The 22,434-nt window shown below is 35.0% G+C and overlaps 2 protein-coding genes across 3 annotated transcripts; both read left to right on the top strand.

The window, feature by feature from the left end:
* Positions 1–2,229: 2,229 nt before the first annotated feature.
* Positions 2,230–6,291, top strand: LOC149232770 (aluminum-activated malate transporter 14-like). 2 transcript variants are annotated; one of them, XM_089379506.1, is made up of 6 exons: positions 2,233–2,655; positions 3,011–3,151; positions 3,703–3,975; positions 4,449–4,588; positions 4,980–5,123; positions 5,449–6,289. In XM_089379506.1, the coding sequence occupies exons 1-6, from the start codon at positions 2,361–2,363 to the stop codon at positions 6,229–6,231; spliced, it is 1,776 nt and encodes a 591-aa protein (XP_089235632.1). In that variant the 5' UTR covers positions 2,233–2,360; the 3' UTR covers positions 6,232–6,289. The 2 variants fall into 2 exon arrangements, with proteins under 2 accessions (XP_089235633.1, XP_089235632.1); XM_089379507.1 differs by lacking the exon at positions 3,703–3,975 and having other exon boundaries at positions 2,230–2,655; positions 5,449–6,291.
* An 8,582-nt stretch (positions 6,292–14,873) lies between these two features.
* LOC149232769 (aluminum-activated malate transporter 14-like) lies at positions 14,874–18,889 on the top strand. Its single transcript, XM_089376563.1, has 6 exons — positions 14,874–15,362; positions 15,719–15,859; positions 16,411–16,683; positions 17,037–17,176; positions 17,569–17,712; positions 18,038–18,889. The coding sequence occupies exons 1-6, from the start codon at positions 15,068–15,070 to the stop codon at positions 18,818–18,820; spliced, it is 1,776 nt and encodes a 591-aa protein (XP_089232689.1). The 5' UTR covers positions 14,874–15,067; the 3' UTR covers positions 18,821–18,889.
* The last annotated feature ends 3,545 nt before the right edge of the window (positions 18,890–22,434 follow it).

Here is a 22,434-nt window from a genome sequence, read left to right as displayed (position 1 = left end):
TGCCAAATTTTGTCAAAATCTTGTCATAAGTTCCACTCTTTTTTGGGCAAATTTGAACCCTCGTTATGTAGGCTAAGAATCTTACTACACATTTTTTAAATATATATATATATATATATATATATATATATATATATATATGTTTAATTTATATATTAATGATAGGAATTTAAAATAAAGTTACAATTTAATTGATTTTATGATTTTTTAAAATTTTGGCCATGTAAAATACCTTGTAAAATAACTATTTTGATGCCTGTCAATATTAGAGGAGTTTAACCATCAAAAGTTTCTCTCTGAAAAAACCATCAAAAGTTTCTAAATTTTCTGTTGGAATTTGATGATAAAAAAATTAGACAAATAATATATTTTTGTTATTTAAAATGTATTATTATTGAATGCATAAATAGATTCAATTTTCTCTAAACTCTTAAAACACTTAAAATATACAATTACAAAGCTCAAACTTACCATTTCAAAAAATCCCCAACCAAATTTTATAGAAAATATTACCGGGAAAAAAAAACCATATAATTGATATATCTACACTAATATATTTTACGAAATAATTAAACACTTTTATAATTGCCAAACATTTCTCCTTAGAGTAGCTTCACATTGACCTGCACAAGCATCGGTACTGTACCTGCTCCTTTCTGACAGACCACTAGCTCACATGCTTTTGTACCCATTACTACTATATATGCATCTGGGTAGGCCACCCACTGTCATATTGTTTACCTACCACGTAGATAGTTTCCCCATTTCGAGTAAATATTTACGTGCAGACTTTTACCTGCCACGTAGATAGTTTCCCCATTTCGGGTAAATATTTACGTGCAGACTTTTACCTGCCACGTAGATAGCTCCCCCATTTTGAGTAAATATTTACGTGCACACTTTAATGATTCTCTTTCTTTTTTCTTCTCTGCGAAAAAAATCTTCGAAAGTCTGCACCTAAATACTGTCTGCAGAAACCGACAGTGGTTTGAACAAATTACCCATTGTATGGAGGTGTAAACAATCCATAAATTGTGGAGAATTTCCTCTGGGATGGAATCGCAGTGTCGAAATGTAGGTTGCATGGATTTTCAAAATTAAATATCGAAATAAAATTCAAATCATTTATTTCGAAAATTTAAATATTGAAAAATTTATTTAATTGGAAAAATATATATGTTTTAAATTTGATTTATTTATTGCCGACGAAGTTTTAGATTGGTGGTGAATTGGTGCACTGTTAAGGTACTTTTTGCAATGGGTTACTGATTGATGATGAATGGGTGCACTGTTGAAGCACTCTTTGCAATAGATTATTGGTTCAAATCCTCTGTAAATGTTTACCTAAAAAAAATTGATTTATTTATTATTTTTTGAATAATTATTAAAAACTAAATTATTAATATGAAAACTAAATATATATTAAATTTTTATTTTACATTTTAGTCATTTTTATTAAAAAATAATTTAACAAATTTCTAGAACATTATCAAATTAGTGGATACAGTTGTAACTTATATGGAAATTGTTATTTAAAAAAATCATACTATTTTGAATAAAAATAGCCTGCTTTAGTGGATACAGTTATAACCTATATAAAAATTGTTATTTAAAAAAAATTATACCATTTTGAATAAAAGTAACCATGGGCTATTATTCTAAATTTTGGACTATTATTTATTTATTTTTATAACCAAAAAAATTCTTAATCCAGCAAACACAATTTCAAATCATAAACCAGCTTTATCATTCTATTAAATATTTATTAATAATAATAATTTATTGGTAAGATGGAAGCCAAACTGAACATCAAAGATACAAGGCTTCATTTCCATGCAAGGATTTGATTATTAAAATCTACCAAAGTACGCATACTTTCAGTCTTAATAAATGTTACTTTTAGTCTTAATAACTGTTTTTCTAATCACAAATAGAGCTATAAGTTTGGAATTTTAAAACAAACTTACTAGTCAAATTAGACCGTTTTCACAACTCTCGGGCTCATCTTCCAACCAGACCCACTCTTTAAATTAAACAATTTTCACACCTCCCAGACCCGTCTTCACACTTTAATTTGCCAGTCAAATTCCATGCTCGGCTGGAACCAAAGTTTTGAGGGTATTTTATGTAAGACATGACCACTTTCCTAGAAACCAATTCCATGCCCGGCTGGAATCAAAGTTTTGAGGGTATTTTATGTAAGAGATGACCACTTTCCTAGAAACCTCAAAAATTACTTTTCGTATACCACTGCTTTACTCAGTTGACTCTCTCAAGGGAACAGAGCCGAACCATACCTATTGCCAGAACAAGTGTACATGTTGGAGATGATGTCTGGTTGTTTGAGTCTCTGATCAGTAATGGCGTCGTCTGAAGATTTGAAGGCCGTCAAGGTGGATATTGATAATGATAATATTCCTCCACCTCCCAAGAAGTTCAAAAAATGGAGGACCAGATCGCCCATGTCTTTTTTCAGAAAAGCTTGGAAAATGGGTAAAAATGACCCACGTAAATTTATACATGCTCTGAAGGTTGGATTTGCATTGTGTCTTGTTTCTCCTTTCTATCTCACAGATCCTTTATTCAATGGAGTTGCTGGGCAAAGTGCTATTTGGGCAGTCATTACCGTGGTAGTGGTATTCGAATTTTCTGTAGGTACACTCTAATCTATGGCTACTAACCTCGAAGATTCCATCTGGATTCAGTAAATTTTAACCCAAATCCCTTAAGAAATCGCTTGAGCTATTTGACAGTTTAGGAGTGGGTTTATGCTAGTTTTTTACTTTACTGTCTTATGTAATATTACACAACATTACAGACCAACATACAAAGTAACAAGAATCTACATAATCAAATCCCTAGATCCCTTTGCCTCTCCACAGAGGAATGAATGAGTGCTTCATTAGTTGAGCTTTTAGGCAATGAATGACTGCTACAGTAATTGAGGTTTTAGATACAGCAATGATTCATTTTATAGCAGCCATTTGATCAAATCGTATCACTGAAGCAGGTGCTACCTTGTGCAAGGGCTTAAACAGAGGACTGGGAACACTGTTGGCAGGTCTCCTGGCTCTAATTGTGGATTTACTAGCAAAGAACGCAGGAAGCACAGGGCAGGCTGTCCTCATTGGCATCGCCATCTTTATATTCGGTAACTTGACAGTTACTGTTAATTTTTTCCATTCCATTCTTTCTGGTACGAAGATAAATATATTTTGATTGGAGGATTTTTATGTTTCGGTTTTGGAACAGCCATAAAGCTCAGAGTGTTTCTTACCAATACATTGGTTGATTATGGATTAATATACTTGTTTATATGATAGTTTAACTAGTCAATGTTTTAAATCTTTTATACTTGAACTTTTCTGGGTGATTTTGTGTGAAATTTAGTAAGATTTCTTGTACTAGTAAATATGAGTTTATATTTGAGTTTTATAATCTATCCAATTTTGAGTATTTCAGGGGGGTTTCATACAGCTGAATGCATCAATTAATGTGCTCTATTGTTTATTCAGCTCTTCGCTCTTCCTCTTTAAAAAAGGGTTAGATGTTCTCTCTAAAAAGGGTTAGATAATGAATAAATGTGTGAAAATCAAGGAAATAAACCTTAGTAGGCCTAGGAATAAAATCTGATCTCCTCAGTGCGATTAAAAGCTACAGATTACCATCGTCTTTTAACTTGTTAAAAATGACATGTGGCAGGGGCTGCTGTTACTTACTTTCGATTCGTCCCCTCTGTAAAGAGCAAATTTGACTATGGCATGGTGATATTCCTTCTTACTTTCAATATGATCGCTATCTCGGCTTATCGCAGTGATAACATAGTCAGTGTGGCTTACAAACGGTTGATAACCATATTAATTGGCGGTGGAATATGCCTACTCGTCAGTCTGGTTCTTTTCCCAGTTTGGGCAGGAGAGGACCTTCACCAGATGCTTATAGCTAACCTGGAAAATCTCATTGTATCATTTGAAGGTGAGGGCATATCTGTCAGGGAAAGTGCAGTAACCACCAGTAATAAGTGCCCAGAGGCAGTTTAAATAAGATTACGAACTTTTTTTTTAAACATGCAATTTTTATAGCATATACCAGGTCAAGATGGACTTATACAAATTGTTCTACACATTTCAATTTGATTATTAAGAGACTTTAAACTTTTTGAAAATCTGGGTAAATACGTGGTTTTCATGTCATTTTGGTTATTAAGAGGCTTCAAATTTTTGAATATCTTGATAAATACCTGGTTTCTATTTTGATTATTAAGAGATTTAAACTTTTTTAAAATCTTGGTAAGCACCTGGCTAAACAAATATTTGTTCAATAACCCCTAGCCCTGTATGAATCAGTGTAGCTCTGCAACTATTTTAAAATCCTGGTAAATACCTGGCTTTTCTCCACATTATAAACAAAGATTTGTTCAATAACCCCTGTATGATTCAATGTTGAAGGATGCGTACAAAAATACTTTGAGGATGAAGTGATCATTAGCTCATCAGATGACGAGGCTGAATCTGAAGAAACATTGGAGGATCCTATCTATGAAGGATACAGGGCCATTTTAGATTCTAAAGTTGCGGAAGAATCTTTGGTGGGTAAATACAATCTTTTAGATCTCTCCAAATTCAGAGTATTGAAAAAAAAATTACGTTTTAAATTATTTTTTTATCAGTTTGTTTAATTCACGAAGAAATTTTCAGGTTTTTTCAAGTATACCTCCATAGTTACCTGGTTTGTCCAATAATTTCTTAAGTTTCCAAATTTGACTTACAAGTTCACAGCACGAAGGGCAAAACAATATCCATAAACTTTGGGTTTAAATGCATTTCTGTGTCGAACTGATATGTGAACATTAATCCTACTACAGAGCATCTCAGTGCAATCAATCCCTTCAAATTAAATCACACTGGCAGTTAATATGATTGTTTAGGTGTAACATGTAGGCTATCTGGTTAACTCAATAGAGCATTGGTGAATTGTAGGCCAACTGTGCCAGATGGGAGCCTCGTCATGGGCGGTTTCGCTTCAGATACCCTTGGACTCAGTACCTTAAAATTGGCGGCATGCTCAGACATTGTGCTTACTCAGTAGTTGCATTACATGGCTGTCTACGCTCTGAGATACAGGTAAATTAAGCTACATAATTTCACCAGATCTTTATCAATGGTGTTTTACTTGTGGAATTCGGAGAATCTTTCATGGGGTTTCAGTGCTCCATTCTTTTTTTCAGTTCAGTAAGAATTTAAAAAAGAATTATAATTTGAAACGTCATTCATAAAACTTTGCTTCTAGAAATTTTAGATTCTTTTTAGAACTATTCATATAAACAAAATTTTGAAAAAGGGGGAAAAATTCGAAATAGAACTTTGCCCCCAAAAATGGACTCCAATTTATCAACTCACCCCTGTTTTAACGACGCTGAGCATTCAAAGCAAATTTTCGCCACTCCAGACCCCGCCTTCTGTCCGAAATGTATTGAGGAGGCAATGCACAAAAATCAGCACTGAAGCTGTGAAGGTTCTGGAAGAACTGGCCGAGAGCGTCAAGGAAATGAGGAGATGTGGACCTCTGGAGCCGATGATGAAACGATTTGATACAGCGGTAAAGGAGCTTCACTCGGTTCTTCGCGCCGAGCCCGAGCTCTTCATCGACTCTAAAAAATGGTCCATAGTCGAAGAAATCCCAGAAAAAGATGAAGCTCCTGAAGAAGAATTAACCTTAGAAGATGAGACGACCTCCAATATTGAACCCGAAGCACAGGAATCTCAGGCTGGAGTAGAATTAATGGAGCATAGGAAAACTAGAGCAGTTGCAGGAAGCTCAGACTTGAGGATCTCTTGCTCCATGGGTTCTTCGGGACAATATAAATCGAGCCAGGGTAAGCCCTCCCCAGAAAGATGTTCGAGACTTTTATCCTGGCACGGTCCAGAAACCATACCGACAACACCAAGACGAGAAAATACATTTCCAGCCTTAGGCCGCCATTATTCCTCTAGGAAGTTTAACAGAACAAATCAGCTTCAATTCGCAGAGGCGTTTCCTCTTGCTACGTTTGCATCGCTGATGGTAGAATTTACAGCGAGATTAAAGCACCTTGCAGTGGGAGTTGATGAGCTAGGGAAGCTTGCTAGGTTCAAACCTGCAACAGAAGGAGGGATCAATCGGCGTGGGCTGATTTATACAAGATCCAAGGACTTTGTGTCCACTCATGCTTATACTCACGCAGCTGAGTAGTGTCTCTGTATATTTTCAAGAAGTGTAATGGTTAAGAGATGTTGTGCATTTGAATTCCGACAGTTATATATTTACACCTGAAATTAAAGAGCGAGATCTCTCAATATGATAGATTGTTTATGGGCCAGATCAGAAAATTTCAGACATCGATTTTATTTTCAGTTAAATTATAATTTCAGGTTATTATTATTAATAATATTATTATTAATAATATTACAGATGAGATGAAAAAGTGAAGATTTTCCGGACAAGAAAATTTGTATTTAAAAAAAAAATTATATATTCATTTTACCTTCAATTAAATTATAATGCTTTAAATTAAATTATTATTATTAATCAACTTTTTACATCATCACATCTTTTATTCATATTTCATAACATAAACAACATATTTCCTTATATTTGTTAAACAATTTTCATCATTAAAATATATTTATTTATAATTTGGAATATAAATTAAAAATATTTTATTTTTTTAAATAATCTCTTTATAAATTTTCTTTACTTTAAAAAGAATAATGATTGTAAAACAAATTATTTATCCTTTTTATTACTGAATTTTTATATTAAAATATACTTTTTATTATTAGATTTTTATGATAAAATATGTTTAAAACAAAAAACTCTTAAAATATTTTAATAATTTTTTTTTAAAGAATGAGGATTAACATTTATTAAAAATGAAACATAATTCAAAATAGAAGAAATTTTTTGGACTTTTTATAAATTTTATTTTAGTATTAAAAATAATAAAAGGTACATTCTAAAATTACTATAATTTTGTTAAATTAAAAGGTTAAAATTATTGGTGACGTAACAAATATTTTGTATTGTCCTATATGATATGTACACAAATACAATAGCATAGAGGTAAAGGTTGAACTTATAATACTAAAAGCTTGTCATGTGCATGTACATGTTATTAACTTCTAGAGGGAGAAATTAATCTTATAAGATGCTAGGTCATGATCTATAATCACATATTATGGCCATAGAAGAAAGGGTTGAATTGGGTGGTCATGATCCATAATGGCACTACATCTATTAAGAGTAGTGGTTGAAATTATAAGACTAGAAAGATATTACCTATATCTACATATTACAATAACACAAAAATAGGGGTTTAACTAGGAGGAGGTTATGACTAGCATGCACATATTACATCCACTTAGAAGTACGTGTTGAACTTATGGGATAGGGAGATCGTGACCCTCATGTGTGCACATATTAGTGGTTGAACTTATGGCACTAAGAGGTCATAATTGACACTCACGTATTATGACCACTTAGAGGAAGGATTGCATATATCATGTATAGGGAGATCATGATTTTGGTACATATATTAAGATCAGTTATGGGAAGGACTTGAATTTATAGCATAAAGAGAAGATGACCTAGATATAAATATTTTGACTTCATGAGTTGCATGCAAATGTTATGACCTCTTAGAAAGGAGTGTTGAGTTTATAACACTAAGAGGTCACGACCTAATTGTACTTATTATGATCTCCCTAAAGGTTGAACTTATGATATTGAGAGGTCGAATTCTATGCATATTACAACTATGTAAATGTGGTGATTTAGTTTATCATGATACAAAGGTGTTGTAACTTAAAACTATATTACCTCAAAAATAAGGGTTAAACATATAACATTTAGAACTCAAGATTTTCCCAAATCTATGACATACTTAATTATAAATTTTATTTACACTATTTTTAAAATAAATAAATTAAAAGACAACATTGAAAAATGTATATGAATTTGATGAAAATGTTAGAAGATGATCGCTTTCCGATATATATATATATATATATATATATAAACCTGTCAAGAAAATGGACACAACACATGTAACGACCAAGTAATTAACAAGAGTGATAGTTGCATAGTAGCATAGTCCTTGTATCTTTGTGTGAGATCCATGTTTTGTTGTTATTTGAGAACACTCTATTTCGACAATCATTTTTGCAAGCCGCACCTTCGCACTGCTCACAATGAAAGCTTCCTTCGCCCTTTGCACTCTGCAAAATGAAAGCTAAAACCAATATGTTGGTTGGTGTTGATTAGAATGAGGCCTTGCAAACTATGAGACATGAAAAACCTTTGTAATTACCATTAGCTTCATTTTGTTTACAATTATTGTTTACAAGATTGTAACATAAAGTTATTTTCTAATTTTTTTTCAATAAATAACGTTGATACATTGTGCGAAGTGTGGAGGAAACTTTCTCCTTCGCACCTCCGCACTGCACAATGTATCAACATTATGGAGATTAATAATAAAACTTAACATGTGGCTACTTATGATATAGGGATTAATTGTGCTCTCATTTTCCCTGATACCTTGGCACTTGCTATCTCAAAATATAAGTAAATTGTTGTGCATAGTTGGTGTGATGAGGCAGCTGAAGGCTTATTACCTACTGGACGACTTCTAGGGCTTCTCCTTTCTTATTTCTTGGGATAGAATGCAATGACTACTTGTGCAGCAATAGCTTGAATGTCACGTGGAGACAAAGAAATCAATCGTGGGAGGCAATCTATGAGCTCTGGGAAATTAAGGAACACACGCTTATTTCCCTTCAAGTATAAAGCAGTGACATCATGAGCTCGAGCAGCCATTTCTAGAGCATCGAAGGAGTCGAGCAAGATTTGTGTTTGTTTTTTGGGTTTACAGATTTCAAACGCTCATTTCCCCCAACTACGATGACACGCACCTTTATATGTTGGATATTGCGCTTTCAACATTCTCTCATGTGTCGAGGAAGTGGCAGCCCTTTTTTTTTAAACCTCTTCATCCCATCCTTAGTTTTTTATGCATATTTGTTTCGTTCTTGCATGTCATGAACTTGCTTATCCGTATAGAATTTTAGGAAAAATGCAGAAGTGCGAAGGTGCGAGAGTGTGAGGAAATCTACAAGCAGCAAACAATCAAGAAATCAAATTTCTTCAAAATTTGTATTAATGTGCATACCATGGAAGCCTAGGATAGCTACAACTCACCCTCCCTCTGGCCTAACTTCCACTTAAAAATAGTTTTTACATGAGACACAAGGAAGAATCAATGCAACCATGAATAAAATGATGTCATGGCCTTCTCGAATCAATGGCTTGTCCACATATTATGTTCTTTTTCCCACGTATTTACATGCATTAATTAATCATCTAAAGTTTAATGGTTATAGTTCTTTTAATTAATTATTAAGTGCGGAGGTGAAAAGGAAGCATATTGTGCTTCCTCTACACCTCTACACTTTGCACCTCCACACTCCGCACATAAAACTAAATTATTATAATTATTACATTACAACAATAGAATATTCAAGAAATAAGATTAAAATCTAAATATGTTGGTTGACGTTGAAAAGCACAACAACTGGGATACTTAATCAGAGTCCACACTCCTTGCCTGTGAACCCCTGTTGCTACTCATGATACCACATTTGTGTGCGATTGCAAAATCCAAAATAATTAGTAGAAGGAGTGGTTCAGAATACTACATAAGGAAGAGAATGACCCGATCAGAACATTGTGAGGACTAGCAAAGCCCTGGATATTGGTTTTCATTCCATTCCATAGAATTTTCCATGTCAGGGGTTCTACTCTCATGGTGAGCTTGAAAGCACAAAAAGAAGACGACCTTTTTATGCTATGTGTTCCAAAATTTTCTTGCAGTGATTGTGACCACAAAGAGTGTTGTATTTGCAGATGAAGAAGACAACATGCAAGCCATTTGGAAGAAGCAAAGATAAATTTTAGTAATAACACCAATGGTAACAGAAAGAAGAAGAAGACTTAAGAAGCCAAGGACCTTAAGCGGATGACCACATGGCAGTGAGAAGCAGGTGACCACATGGTAGCAAACGACCAATCCAAAGGTGAAGGCTATTTCAGATTGGCCAAAACCTCAATCTACTTTTGAGGTGAGGAGATTCCATGGATTGGCAAGATTAAACCAGAAATGCATTAGGAATTTCAGCCATGTTTGTGTGCCTCTTATTGAGTGCACTAAAAAGGGGAATTTTAAATGGACAACAACAACAAGGAAAGCATTTGCAGATCTGAAAAAGGTGAGAGAAATTTATTTTGGCACTTCCAAACTTTGATAAAGTATTCCAAGTTGATTGCAATGCAAGTGGGATAATGATTAGGGCAATTTTAAGTCAAGAAGGTAGACAAATAACATTCTCTAGTGAGAAGTTGAACAATGCTAAGAAAAAGTATTATGTATATGATCAGGAAATTTATGCTATTGTGTAGCCTCTGAAGAAGTGGAGACATCATTTGTTGCCTAAGGAATTTGTCGTGTTTACTGATCACGAGACCTTACAATATATCAACTATCAAGGTAAGTTAAATCAAAGACATTCTAAATGGGTTGAATTCTTACAAAGTTATACATATGTTCTGAAGCATAGATTTGGAAAGTCAAACAAAGTTTGAGACGCCTTGAGTAGGAGAGTGTTGCTACTCAACATTTTGTCAATAGAAGTGGTGGGTCTAAAAAGCATGAAGGAGTAGAATGCAGAAAATTTCGATTTTGGAGAAGCTTGGACAGCTTGTAAAGCACCTTAGAGGTGTAAAGATACATGTTCTTGGATTACCCTATCCAAGAAGGGTTTTTATTTAAAAATCAGCTATTGTGCATTCCTCAAGGGTCAATGAGGTTGAATTATATTAAGGAGCTACACGATGAAGGTTTAGGTGGATATTTTGGCATGGATAAGACTGCAACGTTGGTAAAGGAGATGTGTTTTTGGCATAACATCAACAAGGATGTCATAAAGTTTGTTGAGTGTTGTAGATTTTTCCAACTACCAAAGGATAGAAGTCAAAACACGAGGTTGTATACTCCATTGTCGGTACCAGAAAGGCCTTGGAAGATGTGAGCATGGAATTTTCTTGGGGTTTCCAATTACACAAAGGAAGCAAGATTCGGTGATGGTTGTTGTAGATCGGTTTTTGAAGATGGCACATTTCATAACATGCAAAAGGATAATTGATGTTAACGAAGTGGTTGTTTTATTCTTCAAAGAAGTAGTGAGACTTCATGGTTTACCAAGAACCATTACCATTGATAGAGATACAAGGTTCTTGGGTCACTTTTGGAGGATGTTATGGAAGAAAATGGGATCTAAACTATTATATAGTTCAACATATCATCTACAGATAGATGAGCAGACTAAAGTAGTGAACAAGAGTCTTGGAAATTTGTTAATAAGCTTGAATGTGAAAATCCCAATCAATGGGATATGGTTTTGGCACAGATGAAGTTTTCCTACAATGACTCAGTGAATAGATCAGTTGGGAAGAGTCTATTTCAGATTGTTTATATCCGGTCACCAAAAGGTGTTGTGGACCTGATACAACTACCCTACTTGGAGGAAAGGAAGAGCATTCATGCAATTGATTTTGCACAAAGCATGCATGAAATGCATGAACATGTGAAGAAAATATTATAGGAAAGTAATGATAGGTATAAAGAGAAGGCATATTTGAAAAGGAGAGAAAAGATTTTTGCAAAAGGAGAAATGGTAATGGTACATCTATGGAAAGAAATATTTCCTAGAGGTACCTACAACAAGTTGAAATATAGGAAAATAGGCCCATGCAAAATTCTTTGAAAAAAATATGAAAACGCATATGAACTAGAGTTGCTAAGAGACTTGGATATCTCTTTCATATTCAATGTGGTTGATCTATACGAGGTCCATGAAGGAGAGAATAGTAAAGAGATAGGTACGCCCAATGAGTGGAAGGAACAATTATGCATGTTGAAAAAGTGGAAGAAATTATGGCCATAAGGATTGGAAAGAAGACCCGTTGAAGGGGAGTATTTAGAGTATTTGGGAAAATGGAAAAACATGGGATCTAAAGATGCGTCATGGGTGACTAAACAAGAGCTAACACACCTACGAGGTGCTTCAATTTTTTAAGGAACTACCACATGAGTTGGTAGCTCATATTTTCCTACCAAGGGTGTCTAATGTAGGAGCATCCTTTGCCTCAAGAAATCCTCATCAACCAAAACATTTTTTTGTTTGAGTTTGTAATGTAGGAAAATAAGTGTTGTTACTCCCATGTATTTTGAGTTGTTGACACTCTTATTATGTTATTTGTTGATACACCCAGTCAATAGTTGTTGTCACTCCTGTAGTTATGTTTCACCAAATCGATGACTTCTTTTGAGATGCCAACACTCTGAGGATCTTGTTTTGATACTCTTGTTGCGTGAGTTGTTGGCACACCAAAATTGATAATTGTTTAGTTGCGCTGCTACAGGACAACCACTACTAGACGCGCTACGAGAGTGGGATGTAGGTTATAAATTTTGATTTGTCTGCTTACTATGAGAATCAAATCAATTCATTTATGAAATGTGAATAGTTGACAACATGGGAAACAACTTGTTTCAGTTGGAATGTGAAGAGATTAGCAGTGTGAGAAATAAATTGTGGGAACAAGGAAGAAATGGGACTTTTGGATTTTGGCTTCTAGCTTCTGGCTCTTGGACTCTTGGATTTGGTTTTAGCTGTTGCACAATTTGGAGAGAGATGACTAGTTGTTGCATGAGTTAGCAAGAGTGTTTTGGTTGTTGTGTGGTATCACTATGTGACAACATATGAATTCAAGTATTCTGAGGACTCCACTCCCATATCTAAATTTTGCGTATGTAACAACACATTGTGAATGAATAAAACACATTTGAATTCTACCTTGAGTTCTCGTGGGCGGGTTTAAAATTACTCTCTATTTATGCTCTGTGATTTAGTCATTGAATTAGTATAATACAATAGTCAAAACCAAATGGTTGTGGTTGTGTGTTATGTAGCAACAATTCGGGTTTTGTAGTTTGTTGTGAAAGCTACAGAATCTTATTGTCTCTATCATTAGTTCCTTCATCTTGAGCTTCCATCTTAGTTATATATTTTTTGGTTGGATTATAATTTTCTATTAGTCAAATTATATTTTTGAATGCATAAATAGATTCAAAACCCCTATTGCACCAACCTGAACGCGCTCAATCTCAAGGGTTGAACAACCATGGACCACTCTGGAACGTCCTCCAAATTTAGCTTCGACAGGACAAAGTTCTCTGGAGACGAAATATCTTCTAGATGGTCGTCCGTTTTCATTTCTGGCGGTAGGGGACGCATGAGGAGGTCTCCAAATACGGGGAGAATTTTGGCGCCGGAGCTGCGTCTCGCTGCAGCTTTCATGGCGGAATTGGCTTTGAATGCGATTGAGGCCATGTCTGTTGCACAGAATGAAGATTGGTCATTGACAGAAGAAAATAGAGATGCCCCAAATCCAATTCTTCGTCTGCCGTCAGAGGATTGATCCGACGCTGCCGCTGGACAATCCTCAGCATTTCGTCCATTATGCCAACGACCTGCAGATTAGGCGTCCAGTTCCATGGATAGCTCCACTCGCTTTGGTCAAGGCATTACCAGCAAAATTCAAATGGGCGCCGAGAAATAGCAAATTCAAACCACCCGCTGCAGATTTTAAATTTTGAGCGGTAAACTGCAGGTTGAAATTTTTTAAATTTACAACTTACAAGCGCATTGGCCTCAAACCGGAGGCGGGCAGGGACACCGGCGCCGGACGCGGGCAGGAACGGGCATTGCCGCAGCTGAGTGATGAGATGTGCATCCATGCATGCGATGGGCTCTCCGGGTGACGGCAATCTGGTGCATTAATGATGCTATAGTCCATGAAATAGCACTTGCCGACTTTTACCTGCCACGTAGATAGTTCCCCATTCGAGTAAATATTTACGTGCAGACTTTAATGATTCTCTTTCTTTTTTCTTCTCTGCGGAAAAAATCATCGAAAGTCTGCATCTAAATATTGTGTGGACAGTGGTTTGAACAAATTACCCATTGTATGGAGGTGTAAACGATCCATAAATTGTGGAGAATTTCCTCTGGGATGGAATTGCAGTGTCGAAATGTTTGTTTCAAGAGATTTTGAAAATTAAATATTGAAATAAAATTCAAATCATTTATTTCGAAAATTTATTTAATTGGAAAAATATATGTTTTAAATTTGATTTATTTATTGTCAATCGGGTTTTGGATTGACGGCGAATGGGTGCATTGTTAAGGCACTCCTTGTAATAGGTCATTGATTGATGGTGAATGGGTGCACTGTTAAGGCACTCCTTGGGATAGATTAATGGTTCAAATCCTCTGTAGGTGCTTACCTAAAAAAAAATTGATTTATTTATTATTTTTTAAATAATTATTAAAAACTAAATTATTAATATGAAAACTAAATATATAATAAAATTTATTTTACATTTTAGTCATTTTTATTAAAAGAGAATTTCTAAAGCATTATCAAATTAGTGGATACAGTTATAAGAGTTGTCTATAATGCGACTTTTTGGAGATTCCGGTGACGGAATCCGGTGGAAGAAATTGAGGTTAAATCTTGATTTGTTGCAGTTAAAATGGTTTTTTAACTGAATATTTGGATTCAGCACCCTGGAAAACCCTGGGACGCTTTCATTGTGCAGAAACTAGCTATCAAACTTGCGATTCCAATAAATTCCTGCCGGATTTCGACCGGAAAAACCCGCCGAAAAAGCTTTCAAAAAGTCGCGTTATAGACAACTGCGTTACAGGTTCTTAATAGCGGCTGAATAATAAATTTGATCGTCTTCTTATAATGTAGTTTCTCGAGCCATTCACAGCTTGGAGTCTTTTCGTATACCACTGCTTTACTCAGTTGACTCTCTCATGGGAACAGAGCCGAGCCATACCTATTGCCAGAACAAGTGTACATGTTGGAGATGATGTCTGGTTGTTTGAGTCTCTGATCAGTAATGGCGTCGTCTGAAGATTTGAAGGCCGTCAAGGTGGATATTGATAATGATAATATTCCTCCACCTCCCAAGAAGTTCAAAAAATGGAGGACCAGATCGCCCATGTCTTTTTTCAGAAAAGCTTGGAAAATGGGTAAAAATGACCCACGTAAATTTATACATGCTCTGAAGGTTGGGTTTGCATTGTGTGTTGTTTCTCCTTTCTATCTCACAGATCCTTTATTCAATGGAGTTGCTGGGCAAAGTGCTATTTGGGCAGTCATTACCGTGGTAGTGGTATTCGAATTTTCTGTAGGTACACTCTAATCTATGGCTACTAACCTTGAAGATTCCATCTGCATTCAGTAAATTTTTAACCCAAATCCCTTAAGAAATCGCTTAAGCTATTTGACAGGTTAGGAGTGGGTTTATGCTAGTTTTTTACTTTACTGTCTTATGTAATATTACACAACATTACAGACCAACATACAAAGTAACAAGAATCTACATAATTAAATCCCTAGATCCCTTTGCCTCTCCACAGAGGAATGAATGAGTGCTTCATTAGTTGAGCTTTTAGGCAATGAATGACTGCTACAGTAGTTGAGGTTTTAGATACAGCAATGATTCATTTTATAGCAGCCATTTGATCAAATCGTATCACTGAAGCAGGTGCTACCTTGTGCAAGGGCTTAAACAGAGGACTGGGAACACTTATGGCAGGTCTCCTGGGTCTAATTGTGGATTTAGTAGCAAAGCACGCAGGAAGCACAGGGCAGGCTGTCCTCATTGGCATCGCCATCTTTATATTCGGTAACTTGACAGTTACTGTTAATTTTTTCCATTCCATTCTTTCTGGTACGAAGATAAATATATTTTGATTGGAGGATTTTTATGTTTCGGTTTTGGAACAGCCACAAAGCTCAGAGTGTTTCTTACCAATACATTGGTTGATTGTGGATTAATATACTTGTTTATATGATAGTTTATCTAGTCAATGTTTTAAATCTTTTATACTTGAACTTTTCTGGGTGATTTTGTGTGAAATTTAGTAAGATTTCTTGTACTAGTAAATATGAGTTTATATTTGAGTTTTATAATCTATGCAATTTTGAGTATTTCAGGGGGATTTCATACAGCTGAATGCATCAATTAAAGTGCTCTATTGTTTATTCAGCTCTTCGCTCTTCCTCCTTTAAAAGGGGTTAGATATTCTCTCTAAAAAGGGTTAGATAATGAATAAATGTGTGAAAATCAAGGAAATAAACCTTAGTAGGCTTAGGAATAAAATCTGATCTCCTCAGTGCGATTAAAAGCTACAGATTACCATCGTCTTTTAACTTGTTAAAAATGACATGTGGCAGGGGCTGCTGTTACTTACTTTCGATTCGTCCCCTCTGTAAAGAGCAAATTTGACTATGGCATGGTGATATTCCTTCTTACATTCAATATGATCGCCATCTCGGCTTATCGCAGTGATAACATAGTCAGTGTGGCTTACGAACGGTTGATAACCATATTAATTGGCGGTGGAATATGCCTACTTGTCAGTCTGGTTCTTTTCCCAGTTTGGGCGGGAGAGGAACTTCACCAGATGCTTATAGCTAACCTGGAAAATCTCATTGTATCATTTGAAGGTGAGGGTATATATGTCAGGGAAAGATTGTAACCACCAGTAATAAGTGCCCAGAGGCAGTTTAAATAAGATTATGAACTTTTTTTTTAAACATGCAATTTTTATAGCATATACCAGGTCAAGATGGACTTATACAAATTGTTCTACACATTTCATTTTGATTATTAAGAGATTTTAAACTTTTTTGAAATCTTGGTAAGCACCTGGCTAAACAAAGATTTGTTCAATAACCCCTAGCCCTGTATGAATCAGTGTAGCTCTGCAACTCTTTTAAAATCCTGGTAAATACCTGGCTTTTCTCCACATTATAAAGAAAAATTTGTTCAATAACCTCTGTATGATTCAATGTTGAAGGATGCGTACAAAAATACTTTGAGAATGAAGTGATCATTAGCTCATCAGATGAGGAGGCTGAATCTGAAGAAACATTGGAGGATCCTATCTATGAAGGATACAGGGCCATTTTAGATTCTAAAGTTGCCGAAGAATCTTTGGTGGGTAAATACAATCTTTTAGATCTCTCCAAATTCAAAGTATTGAAAAAAAAATTACGTTTTAAATTATTTTTTTATCAGTTTGTTTAATTTACGAAGAATTTTTCAGGTTTTTTCAAGTATACCTCCATAGTTACCTGGTTTGTCCAATAATTTTTCAAGTTTCCAAATTTGACTTACAAGTTCACAGCACAGAAGGTCAAAACAATATCCATAAACTCTGGGTTTACATGCATTTCTGTGTCGAACTGATATGTGAACATTAAGCCCGCTACAGAGCATCTCAGTGCAATCAGTCCCTTCAAATTAAATCACACTGGCAGTTAATATGATTGTTTAGGTGTAACATGTAGGCTATCTTGTTAACTCAATAGAGCATTGGTGAATTGTAGGCCAACTGTGCCAGATGGGAGCCTCGTCATGGGCGGTTTCGCTTCAGATACCCTTGGACTCAGTACCTTAAAATTGGCGGCATGCTCAGACATTGTGCTTACTCAGTAGTTGCATTACATGGCTGTCTACGCTCTGAGATACAGGTAAATTAAGCTACATAATTCCACCAGATCTTTATCAATGGTGTTTTACTTGTGGAATTCGGAGAATCTTTCATGGGGTTTCAGTGCTCCATTCTTTTTTTCAGTTCAGTAAGAATTTAAAAAAGAATTATAATTTGAAACGTCATTCATAAAACTTTGCTTCTAGAAATTTTAGATTCTTTTTAGAACTATTCATATAAACAAAATTTTGAAAAAGGGGGAAAAATTCGAAATACAACTTTGCCCCCAAAAATGGACTCCAATTTATCAACTCACCCCTGTTTTAACGGCGCTGAGCATTCAAAGCAAATTTTCGCCACTGCAGACCCCGCCTTCTGTCCGAGATGTATTGAGGAGGCAATGCACAAAAATCAGCACTGAAGCAGTGAAGGTTCTGGAAGAACTGGCCGAGAGCGTCAAGGAAATGAGGAGATGTGGACCTCTGGAGCCGATGATGAAACGAATTGATACAGCGGTAAAGGAGCTTCACTCGGTTCTTCGCGCCGAGCCCGAGCTCTTCATCGACTCTAAAAAATGGTCCATAGTCGAAGAAATCCCGGAAAAAGATGAAGTTCCTGAAGAAGAATCAACCTTAGAAGATGAGACGACCTCCAATATTGAACCCGAAGCACAGGAATCTCAGGCTGGAGTAGAATTGATGGAGCATAGGAAAACTAGAGCAGTTGCAGGAAGCTCAGACTTGAGGATCTCTTGCTCCATGGGTTCTTCGGGACAATATAAATCGAGCCAGGGTAAGCCCTCCCCAGAAAGATGTTCGAGACTTGTATCCTGGCACGGTCCAGAAACCATACCGACAACACCAAGACGAGAAAATACATTTCCAGCCTTAGGCCGCCATTATTCCTCTAGGAAGTTTAACAGAACAAATCAGCTTCAATTCGCAGAGGCGTTTCCTCTTGCTACGTTTGCATCGCTGATGGTAGAATTTACAGCGAGATTAAAGCACCTTGCAGTGGGAGTTGATGAGCTAGGGAAGCTTGCTAGGTTCAAACCTGCAACAGAAGGAGGGATCAATCGGCGTGGGCTGATTTATACAAGATCCAAGGACTTTGTGTCCACTCATGCTTATACTCACGCAGCTGAGTAGTGTCTCTGTATATTTTCAAGAAGTGTAATGGTTAAGAGATGTGATGTTAAGAAGTGTAATTGGTTAAGAGAAGAGTAATATATTAACACCTGAAATTAAAGAGCGAGAAAATTTCAGACATCGATTTTATTTTCTGTTAAATTATAATTTCAAGTTATTATATTAATAATATTACAGATGAGATGAAAGAGTGAAGATTTTCCAGACTGTAAATTTTGTATTTAAAAAAACAAGTTATATATTCATTTTACCTTCAATTAAATTATAATGCTTTAAATTAAATTATTATTATTAATCAATCTTTTACATCATAACATATTTTATCCATATTTCATAAATTCAAACATAAACCACATATTTCTTTATTTTTGTTAAACAATTTTTATCATTAAAATATATTTATTTATAATTTGGAATATAAATTAAAAATATTTTATTTTTTCAAATAATCTCTTTATAAATTTTCTTTACTTTAAAAAGAATAATCATTGTAAAACAAATTATTTATCTTTATTTTTATTACTGAATTTTTATATTAAAATATGCTTTTTATTATTGGATTTTTATGATAAAATATGTTTATTTGAAATTTTGAAAAGGGAAAAAAAATTCTTGTAAACTTTTAATAATTTTTTCTTAAGGATGATGATTAACATTTATTAAAAATGAAACATGATTCAAAATAGAAGAAATTATTTGGATTTTTTTATAAATTTTATTTTCGTACCAAAAATAATAAAAAGTACATTCTAAAATTACTATAACTTTGTTAAATTAAAAGGTTAAAATTGTTGGTGATGTAACAAATATTTTGTAATGTCTTATATGATATGTACACAAATACAATAGCATAGAGGTAAAGGTTAAACTTATAATACTATAAGCTTGTCATGTGCATGTACATGTTATTAACTTTTAGAGGGAGAAATTAACCTTATAAGATGCTAGATCATGACCTATAATCACATATTATGGCCATAGAGGAAAGGGTGAATTGGGTGGTCATGATCCATATGGGCATACTACATCTATTAAGAGTAGTGGTTGAAATTATAAGACTAGAAAGATATTACCTATATCTACATATTACAATAACACAAAAATAAGGGTTTAACTAGGAGGAGGTTATGACTAGCATGTACATATTACGTCCACTTAGAAGTATGTGTTGAACTTATGGCATAGGGAGATCGTGACCTCATGTGTGCACATATTAGTGGTTGAACTTATGGCACTAAGAGGTCATAATTGACACTCACGTATTATGACCACTTAGAGGAAGGGTTGCACATATCATGTATAGGGAGGTCATGATTTTGGTACATATATTAAGATCACTTATGGGAAGGACTTGAATTTATAGCATAAAGAGAAGATGACCTAGATATAAATATTTTGACTTCATGAGTTGCATGCAAATGTTATGACCTCTTAGAAAGGAGTGTTGAGTTTATAACACTAAGAGGTCACGACCTAATTGTACTTGTTATGATCTCCCTAAAGGGTGAACTTATGATATTGAGAAGTCAAATTCTATGCATATTACAACTATGTAAATGTGGTGATTTAGTTTATCATGACACAAAGGTGTTGTAACTTAAAACTATATTACCTCAGAAATAAGGGTTAAACATATAACATTTATAACTCAAGATTTTCCCAAATCTATGACATACTTAATTATAAATTTTATTTACACTAATTTTTAAAATAAATAAATTAAAAGACAAAGCTGAAAAATGCATATGAATTTGATGAAAATGTTAGAAGATGATCACCTTCCAATATATATATAAACTTGTCAAGAAAATGGACACAACACATGCAACGACCAAGTAATTAACAAGAGTGATAGTTGCATAGTAGCATAGTCCTTGTATCTTTGTGTGAGATCCATGTTTTATTGTTATTTGAGAACACTCTATTTCCACAATCATTTTTGCAAGCCGCACCTTCGCACTGCTCACAATAAAAGCTTCCTTCGCCCTTTGCACTCTGCACAATGAAAACTAAAACCAATATGTTGGTTGGCGTTGATTAGAATGAGGCCTTGCAAACTATGAGACATGAAAAACCTTTGTAATTACCATTAGCTTCATTTTGTTTACAATTATTGTTTACAAGATTGTAACATAAAGTTATTTTCTAATTTTTTTCAATAAATAACGTTGATACATTGTGCGAAGTGCGGAGGAAGCTTTCTCCTCCGCACTGCACAATGTATCAACATTATGGAGATTAATAATAAAACTTAACATGTGGCTACTTATGATATAAGGATTAATTGTGCTCTCATTTTCCCTGATACCTTGGCACTTGCTATTTCAAAATATAAGTTAATTGTTGTGCATATTTGGTGTGATGAGGTCGCTGAAGGCTTATTACTTACTGGACGACTTCTAGGGCTTCTCCTTTCTTATTTCTTGGGATAGAATGAAACGACTACTTGTGCAACAATAGCTTGAATGTCACGTGGAGACAAAGAAATCGATCGTGGGAGGCAATCTATGAGCTCTGGGTAATTAAGGAACACGCGCTTCTTGCCCTTCAAGTGGAAAGCAGTGACATCATGAGCTCGAGCAGCCATTTCTAGTGCATTGAAGGAGTCGAGCAAGATTTTTGTTTGTCTTTTGGGTTTGCGGATTTCAAACACTCATTTCCCCCAACTACGATGATACGCACCTTTATATGTTGGATATTGCGCTTTCAACATTCTCTCATGTGTCAGGGAAGTGGCAACCCTTTTTTTTTTTAAACCTCTTCATCCCATCCTTAGTTTTTATACATATTTGTTTCTTGCTTGCATGTCATGAACTTGCTTATCCGTATAGAATTTTAGGAAAAATGCGGAAGTGCGAAGGTGCGAGAGTGTGAGGAAATCTACAAGCAGCAAACAATTGAGAAATTAAATTTCTTCAAAATTTGTATTAATGTGCATACCATCGAAGCCTAGGATAGCTACAGCTCACCCTCCCTCTGGCCTAACTTCCACTTAAAAATAGTTTTTACATGAGACACAAGGAAGAATCAATGCAATCATGAATAAAATGATGTCATGGCCTTCTCAAATCAATGGCTTGTCCACATATTATGTTCTTTTTCCCACGTATTTACTTGCATTAATTAATCATCTAAAGTTTAATGGTTATAGTTCTTTTAATTAATTATTAAGTGCGGAGGTGCAAAGGAAGCATATTGTGCTTCCTCTGCACCTCTACACTTTGCACCTCCACACTCCGCACATAAAACTAGATTATTATAATTATTACATTACAACAATAGAATATTCAAGAAATAAGGTTAAAATCTAAATATGTTGGTTGACGTTGAAAAGCACAACAACTGGGATACTTAATTAGAGTCCACACTCCTCGCCTGCGAACCCCTGTTCCTACTCATGATACCACATTCGTGTGTGACTGCAAAATCCAAAATAATTAGCAGAAGGAGTGGTTCAGAATACTACATAAGGAAGAGAATGACCCGATCAGAACATTATGAGGACTAGCAGAGCACTGGATATTAGTTTTCATTCCATTCCATAGCATTTTCCATGTCAGGGGTTCTACTCTCGTGCTGAGCTTGAAAGCACAAAAAGAAGACGACCTTTTTAT

Source organism: Pinus tabuliformis, chromosome J (assembly GCF_031772625.1).
Source record: "Pinus tabuliformis cultivar Carrire ecotype Pingquan chromosome J, CPIR1, whole genome shotgun sequence".
Classification (NCBI taxonomy): Eukaryota; Viridiplantae; Streptophyta; class Pinopsida; order Pinales; family Pinaceae; genus Pinus; species Pinus tabuliformis.
The sequence above is the reverse complement of the archived record's forward strand: the minus strand, read 5'-3'. Positions and strand labels throughout refer to the sequence as shown.

Bases quoted from the DNA above. Each gene is read 5' to 3' on its own strand.
- LOC149232770 (XM_089379506.1), top strand. From the start codon at position 2,361: ATGGCGTCGTCTGAAGATTTGAAGGCCGTCAAGGTGGATATTGATAAT. The intron at 2,656-3,010 runs GTACACTCTAAT...TCACTGAAGCAG, and splicing joins GGTATTCGAATTTTCTGTAG to GTGCTACCTTGTGCAAGGGC. The intron at 3,976-4,448 runs GTGAGGGCATAT...TCAATGTTGAAG, and splicing joins TCTCATTGTATCATTTGAAG to GATGCGTACAAAAATACTTT.
- LOC149232769 (XM_089376563.1), top strand. From the start codon at position 15,068: ATGGCGTCGTCTGAAGATTTGAAGGCCGTCAAGGTGGATATTGATAAT. The intron at 15,860-16,410 runs GTAACTTGACAG...GACATGTGGCAG, and splicing joins CATCGCCATCTTTATATTCG to GGGCTGCTGTTACTTACTTT. The intron at 17,177-17,568 runs GTGGGTAAATAC...GGTGAATTGTAG, and splicing joins AAGTTGCCGAAGAATCTTTG to GCCAACTGTGCCAGATGGGA.